Below are 8,202 nucleotides of genomic sequence, written 5' to 3' on the forward strand. Positions count from 1 at the left end.
ACACACACACACACACAGGAGATGCAAAAGTCAGACATTGGAAATAACATACACACCATGCATAGATTACAGATTAGAAGCTATAAAGTGTGGAAAACACACTCTCTTGTACAAGAAACAACACAGATGAATGAGAACTCACAACAAGGTGCTCAACACATTATCCACATACCAACACATCTCCCCATATATGGTACTAAATAACCACAGCCAGATGACACAATCAAACTCCAGTGAAACAACTGAATAAGCGAGACATCGCGGCTACGTTGCAATTCTATCTTCACCTATTTAAGCCAGTATCAACAGTTTATGTTTAACACTGAGAGAAAGTGTGGTCAAGCACAAGATTGATGAGGTTTGTATTGGATAAAAACTGCCTCTGACTACAGAGCATGAGGGCTAAACTCTCTAAAGGTATTTGCTGCTGATAAGCCACTGGTATCGCTGGATGCTATTGCTAAACTGGCCTCGATGGGAGTGCAATGTTTAAATGAAAAATAATTATGCAATAAAAAAAAGCAGTGCCAGGATAAACTAAGCTCTCTGGGGAAAAGTGTGATTAAAAATGACCGTTTATAACATGGACTGAGAGGTCCTATGTGCACTTTCAAACTGACTGAACAGTAATTGCAGCAGTGAAACAAGCAGCACCAAATGCAGCGATAATTTTAATTTTAACATTCTTAGACGATGATGCAATATGATGTAACAATATTTCTTTGTCCTTGGTGTGTGTATTTATGCGTGTTGTCTGTATATGTTTTTAACTTTTTAATAGTTTCATCACTCTGTAACACACATTAAACCACTTCTGTATGAGACTGCAGTCTAATAAACTTGATATTAAAAAACCTACCTAGGAATGAAATACACACACTAATGTAAAGCCTATGTGATGTGTCGTGAATTGCAAAAAACATGCAAAAACACAGTAGCTAAAATAAAGAATTTTTGGTTGTGTATTCCAGGGAAACATCCCCTAATATGGTTTGCAACGAGACAAGAAACTAGCTAAGACAATAACAGAAAAAACTAAAACTAGCTAAGACCTGAATGTCCCTCCACTAAGTAATAAAGAATTATGTTAATATGGTATGTGGAAGGCAATAAACTCTGAAAGCACAGCCATAAATTATATCTGTCAGTAGGAGGCCTGCTAAATTTGTCAGAAAACAAACTGACATGGGATTAAAATGTCAGTTGTTTTTAATCTTTGGATAAATATCTGAATATGCTTAGACCTTGATTCTTGGATTAAATGTTGAGTAATAAATCTAACAACTTGCATCAACTCCCCACTGGGGTGGTGAAACATTTCCTATGTAAATATTTCTCTAAACACATACAAGCTTCCACATACCTCCATCCTTTCTGCAACTTGAGTCAGTAAACTCTTTATGAGCTGTAACATTAAAATATTCTGTGAAATCTCTTCTTATTCAAAAAAACAACTTACTTCAGGCTTTTGATCTGTTTTCAAAACAGGATAGAACAGAGCCTGTTCCTGCTTTTCAAACCACAAAACCATGGCTCACACAGAAACTTTTTACATCAACGACCGCCTAAAGTATTATAAAATATTATAAAATATTATTATTGACGATATACAGTAGGCGAGAAAAAAGCACTCAGTGGCTAAAAACTTGGCTCATGAGGTTCAGCACGTTCAAGATGCCGCAAATACATTGCATGCCATGGGCGTGTTTACATAAGATAGCCTATGGTGTCCACAGACAGCAGCTGCCCTGTGTTGTGTGTGTCATAGATGGATCTGGCATGCGTTAACAAACCAGCCACTGTAGTTCACCCATACCGAGCAACAGGAGCACAGTGCCCTGATAACTCACATACATCTACAAATGTATGTGCTGTAATTTTCAGGGAAAACTTTACCTTTCTTAGGAATTTGGGGATATATTAGGAACAAAATTGTCTTGGCAGCTAGCAATAAAGTCCACACACTGAAATGTCAACAGACAAGGGTGACTAGATCACAAAATAAATTGTATGGAAAGTCTGACTTTTGTTTTGAGACCGTGACCGTAAACAACATGTTGGACGAAATGGACCTTGTTTATCAGGAAAATTTACAGCTTTGTGGACAAGTAGCCCAATCTTAACAGCAGCAGTCATGTTCTGCAAGCCAGTTCTGCCATCTAGGAACAAGTGTAATTCATCATGATTATCTCAACCTCGCTAAACTCTTACGACACTGCTATGAGGAAACAGCAAAACAGTTTCAGTCCGAGAGGGACAGAGAAGCTATGATTTTATACTTTTTTGTGGTGATACAAAGCTATTCAAGCAATCCCACTTACTTTGTTCATAACAGCATCTTTAATTACAGCAATGTTAGGGACCTGCTCCCTATGCTTCAGAGTCAGGAAATTAGTTAAGCAGAGATTTCCTGTCTTTTACGCCGTGGCTTTATGCCTAAATAAAGTAGTCGTGGTCATAGTGAAATTGAGAAGCACAACATGTGAGACCTACTTCACATTGAGTCTTCTAGAGGACTTCCTCATCTTTTTCCAAAAAACACACACACACACACAGAAGTAGGGCTTACCATCGGTTAGCTAAGAGGACCAGCAGATTTCTCAGAGGCCAGCCCGGATGTTGAGACAGAGTACACGGATCATAGACACCCACAGTAACCTAGAAAAACCAAACAAGGTGTGTTTACATTACCAAAGTGTGAGTGTGTGTATATGTGTGTGAGAGGGAGTGTAATACAACAAATCTAATCTGATGGTAGGGATGAGCCACAAAAAGCACTGTATAATGCTTTGTGTACAGGACAATCCAACAGTACTTAAATCTTTGAACATACACAGATTTAAATAGACTTTTTAAATCATACTCATCTCATTGCATTTTTTCCTGTTGGTTTAAACTTTAAAATATAAAAAACAAATAAAATATGAAGGAGTACCTTCTTAGTATCAGTAAAGAAAGTATCCCAGTCCTCGAGTGGAGCCATGTGAACAGTGTCATCTGTGTACTTCATTAGGAAGTAGGGAACCGCAGTGGTCTCTCTTTTGATACACAAGCCATCATAGGCCTCCTGCAAGGCTGCGATCTGAGACAGAAATAATTAGATGTCAGCAATAATTATAGACAGCTCTGTCCTGTACATTAACACAGTCAACCTTATAGAGAGAGCTTTTAAATGGCAATCATAAATAATATCCATCTATCCTTTTTCTGATGCTTATCCGGGCCGAGTTGCAGGCTAACATACATTCCTAGATACTGTTCTTCAAAATCTATTTTTAAATCTATATTTTACAAGGTACACAAACTATGTCATCTATCTGGTGAAAATGCTTCTTAAGTACAAGAGAGATTTTAGAAAAGAAGTTATCTGTAACATAATTTTCACTACCTGCATATACATCCACCAATTACTATTATAAAGCTATAATCAATAATTGATGTCTGCTGGAACAAAGTTATTTTCATTTTGCTTTGTTCCGCTTTGTTAGAAACCTCCATCTAGAAAGAGGTTTATAGTCACAAGGTATAGAACAAAGCGGTATAAAAATAGCTATGTTCCAGCAGACATCACTCAGATGGACAAGTCGTAGCAACATTGCACTGATGCCATAGATACATGCAGCGTTTATTCATTTTTTTCTTCCCTGCATTTTAGCCTATTTATTGTAGTGTTTTTGTTATTTTTTGCTCATTTTAAGTCCTGATTATTGGAGCATCGAGTAATTTTATCTATTGTTTGTCTATTGTCTGTGTTGTTTATAAAATGTGCCAGGATGGATCCTGGCAAACCAAATCTACCTACAGGTAAAAATAAAGTAACCTGGATAAGGTATTTAATAAAATATTATATTACTTATATACAGTCACAGTTGCCTCAAAGTAAAAATTCACTATGCTCTTTCCAAAAACTCATTCATTCTTGGATGTCATTAATTAAATTAATGATATTTTTGCATATATCTGCAGGATAAATGCTTGTACACAGTTTCTTAAAGTCAGACTGCCAGAGACACTGGTCAGTGAGGTCATATTGTGATTCTGGCTTTATCTTAATGTTGAACTGATTAAACTTGGGTAATCTGTCAAGGTCTAACATAACACTGACAATTTAGACTGATAGAGAGACAATAGAAAGGGAGACAGGGAAGACGGAGAAATCTCCATTGCTGTGGCCTGCAGTTTGCGTCATGCTGTTCATGAGTCATTCTGACTCTTTCATAATAAGGCTTTCGCATTTCCTTGGATCACTTCATTATACTCTTCTATAACCTACACCGTATTAGACAGAACAGGAAGATTCAAAGAGTAATGTTAGGAGCTGCATCAAGGGCTGCAACCATATCATTCTCTTCTTCTTAGGGAAGAGGAATCTTAAATGTAAAATTGGAACAATGTTTACACTTTTTGGCCAACATATGTCAATCATACAATCATTGGAAAACAGCATTTACACTGAACATTACACAGTAGTTATAACTGGTATGTGTATCACCATTTGGGAAATCCATAAATACAGCTCAAACTCACAATTTGGAAAAGAGAAAGAAATAATGCACCTACAGTAGAATTTCAGATTTTACTGTCCAAAGCATTCATCCCACTGATTTATGATAATAAATAAAAAGCCAACCTGTTTTGCTGAGAAAACCTGCTCTAGGACAGAAGGTTGTTGGACAATCTTTATTCCCTCTGGGAAACAGAGTGCAGGGAAGCAGAACCAGTAGTAGAAATGGTACTTCTTCAAATCCTGAAAACAAGATGGTAAGAAAAATGAATTAAAAATGGCCAAAAGAGTGAAAGGAAAAATAGAAAGATAATCACACATAAAGTCATTAATATAAGACTTTTTTAAGAAACAGTTTATACGCACTGCAAAAGTCAGCAGAAGGAATCTACAGAGGATGGATGGGTCCTTCAATGCTGCCCCAGACTGTATAGCATCCCATATCTACAAAACAACAGGAGATGAAAGATTGCATTCATTAAACGGTTTAATTCTTAGTTGCTCAACTTAGGGACCATTTCTGATACAGATATGTGAATATGTGTGTGTGACTGAGAAAATTCCCACTGGAAATCTTTTACCTCCTTGGCTTCTTTCTCCAACAGAGCCTTCTTATCAGTGGTCTTAAAGGCGTCGAGTGTGTTGGTGTTATACAACGTTCCAACAGCTGGACAGCAACGGGCTGGAGTCGGACCATCCCTAACAACAAACATCATAGCTTTCGATTAAACTGTATGAATGCAAAGTACATGCACTAACTGCACTTTACATTTTGTAAATGTTTTACAAAGTGAAGCACCGCTGCTTTATTGAAGGCTTCAAAATGACCTGATGTAAGAGTTGTTCTAAATTTAGTTCAACCCTGAACTGATAAACTTTAAAGGAAGTTCAGCTATTGTCATTCCATGACAATGAAAACTTCAGTGAACTTGTATAAGCCTGGTTTAAAACTTAAAAAAAAAAAAACACCACGGTAATGGCATCTTCATTTCTACTTATTGTGTTAAAAGTAGGCTTCTCACCACTGTAAGCCCAATTTGCCAATTCTGACCACATAAATTTATTTGAAAAATCTAATGTGGGTTTATTTTTTAACAAATTGCAGTGTATTTATTATTTATTATGTAAAACAAGCCTCTCTGTCTACTATTAGAGCCTATATTAAAAGACTCTCAGTCAACTGTTGGTGGATTAACCCTTTTATTTACATTTGTATTATCTATTGCCCCTATTAAAAACTAAATAACAAGAGAACAATTTAGGGTTAGGGTGGTTTGTATAAGCAATAGACTGCATCACACTTACACTTCAAATGCACTGAACTCCAATGTCAGGCGAGTGGGCAAACCAAGTGGGTCACCTACAGGACAGAAATGTGAATGGAATAGTTAACTATTTTAGTTCACATTAAAAAACATACTGATGTAGATTAGCAAGCGACACGTGTGTGAAACGGAATAATAAACATATGTAAAATATAAGAAGAATTGTCATAAAAGTTTTAAAAAAACAGAAGAGTCAGCGCTATACAATTACCATCTGACCACTCACCATTGTAGTAATATCCTTTGATAGATTTGGGGCTCTCATCCAGTCTGTAGTCGTTGAGTTTCTTCTGGGTAAGTTGGTGCCAGAAGCCTGCCTCCAGAGCACTGCTGAAGGGAGCAAACTGCAGCTTGAGGTCTGCAGTGGAGGACGCTGCTTCACTGGTGTCAGATGCCATCACAACTTCACTAACAGGTCGTGCAGCCAAGTATTACAAACTGTAAAATTAAACAGTTGTAGGTTACAAAACAGTTGCAGGCTCTATAATCTGTCATAACATAGACACAATTACAGTACAAAGATTACATTCGCACTGAGGTTTTTACTAACAGTTCAACAGTCAGTCAGTTGGTAAAGCACAAAACAAATATCAGATGTAGTATCACCCAGTGCATTGGTTATGGGAAAGTCAGCCTACTTATGGTGTAACCTCTAACCATCTGCAGTAGTCTGTTGCAGATGAAATAAATTTTTTTTAAATATAGAGGGTGTATATGTTTTACAGATTTTAAAGCCTTTTGGTGAACATTTTAGTTTTCTGATTTAGGGCTATAAAGTTGACTTTACTTTACAAAATGTATGATGACGTTAGTCAACCCTAAGCATGGATGTTATAGTAATGCTGATAATAATATTGATTAAATTCAAATAAAATTTATCTAATTTTGGTCAGAAAATAAATGTTTTAGTCATTTATTACATAAAAATATAAATAGTACCTTGCTTTTTGCTTTTTCATGTCATGAATAAGATAATATACCATAAAACAGGATATGACAAGAGGACATAACAAGACAATACTTTATTGATCCATGGAGGGAAATTCATCATTGAAGACTTCATTCATGGTCAGACTAAATAAACAATTTGCACACATTAATTTGGGCTTTGTTAGCATTTGTTATTAACTCTGACATTTTTCACAATAAACCACCAATCACAAATTAATCTACCACAGATACTATCTGCACATCTTATTATTATGCCACCTGATAACATCCATTACTACTAATGTTAACCTATCCAACAATTCCCCTGTTTATAAACGAGAAATGCAACCAGTCTTGTGTTATCTGGATTATTTCTATTTTCTATCTTTCTATTTATTCCAAACAATAACACCAGACCTCTAACCATAAGCCACTTTAAGGGTATTCTGCAGCTTTTCAGGGAATCTTATGTATGTTCAAATTCCACATTTACTTTCTCAGGACTTTCACTGAAGTCAGTTCCTGTGCATAAAGTTAACACAGACCACAGAGTGAAAGCAGAAGCTCTGACTGCTCAAACTGCTCCAACGTTTTCTACACAGGACGAACACCTCCAAGGAAACAAACCACAACATAACGACATAACTGTATTTTAAAGCAGATACATTGAAGGTAACGTTAAACAAGCCGGACACACGGTGATATGTCTAACTGTAACAAGCTAAGCTCTGTGCACTTACCAGATCTCCTTACTTCCTGGTGAACTTAATCATGTGATCACGGGACTTGTCAATAAAGCAGTGCAGTCTGGGTAAGTAGCAAGGCAGCCAGCTAGCCTAGCTGCAAGATAAGTGTGTGTGCTTTACGGTGCATGTATCATTGAGTAAAATATAAAGAACCAAAATATAAACAAAAACGCGCAAACGATGAAGCACGAGAAAACCGACAGGAACTTATACGCGCCGTTTCTTTTCATGTCGGACTGCACAGAAGTGTTAGGGATGTTAAAGGCGCAGCGCCGAGCAGTAACGTTGTCAGCGTTACAACCGTACCAGGTGTAAACAGGTTGAGTCACTCACGAAACCTGTAAACTGGATTTTAACAGGAACAAGTTTCCAATTCCGGAAAGGTAGGACAGGAGCTACGAGGTCATTATCAGCAGGATGGACACCGGAGACACACAAAGTGTCTCCATCTGGATCTGAACCGGACAATGAGTTAGGGGCCGTCTCAAAACTACACTGCTGGGAGAAAACGTACAATCTCCAGGAGTGCAAATGATTAGGACTTACAGCTTTTATGTTGAATCCTCCAGGCAGTTGATGTTTGGCAAAGATCATGAAATGTTTAGAATGTTTTTTTTTATCATTTTATTTTATGTAACTTAAGTTATATTTGCTGTAAGTATTTCTTTGCAAGAATGTCTGAATGTTGTTATAAATC

The 8,202-nt window shown here is 36.9% G+C and overlaps 1 protein-coding gene across 2 annotated transcripts in view; it reads right to left on the reverse strand.

The window, feature by feature from the left end:
- atg7 (ATG7 autophagy related 7 homolog (S. cerevisiae)) overlaps window positions 1–7,959 on the reverse strand; it is a 58,099-nt gene extending 50,140 nt beyond the window's left edge. Inside the window, exons 1-8 of one of the 2 annotated variants that reach the window (XM_035662878.1) lie at window positions 7,812–7,959; window positions 6,056–6,267; window positions 5,810–5,864; window positions 5,086–5,203; window positions 4,871–4,948; window positions 4,631–4,747; window positions 2,936–3,082; window positions 2,570–2,658 (exon numbers count right to left, since the gene is read on the reverse strand). In XM_035662878.1, the coding sequence (XP_035518771.1) occupies window positions 2,570–2,658; window positions 2,936–3,082; window positions 4,631–4,747; window positions 4,871–4,948; window positions 5,086–5,203; window positions 5,810–5,864; window positions 6,056–6,227 (776 nt within the window). In that variant the 5' untranslated portion in view covers window positions 6,228–6,267; window positions 7,812–7,959. Of the gene's footprint in view, window positions 1–2,569; window positions 2,659–2,935; window positions 3,083–4,630; window positions 4,748–4,870; window positions 4,949–5,085; window positions 5,204–5,809; window positions 5,865–6,055; window positions 6,268–7,499; window positions 7,791–7,811 lie in introns of those variants that run through there. The other variant, XM_035662877.1, reaches the window with a different exon arrangement.
- Between the last annotated feature and the right edge of the window lie 243 nt (window positions 7,960–8,202).

This window comes from Morone saxatilis, unplaced genomic scaffold (assembly GCF_004916995.1).
Source record: "Morone saxatilis isolate NCDOM2014 unplaced genomic scaffold, NCSU_SB_2.0 Contig18, whole genome shotgun sequence".
In the NCBI taxonomy this organism is placed as follows: Eukaryota; Metazoa; Chordata; class Actinopteri; family Moronidae; genus Morone; species Morone saxatilis.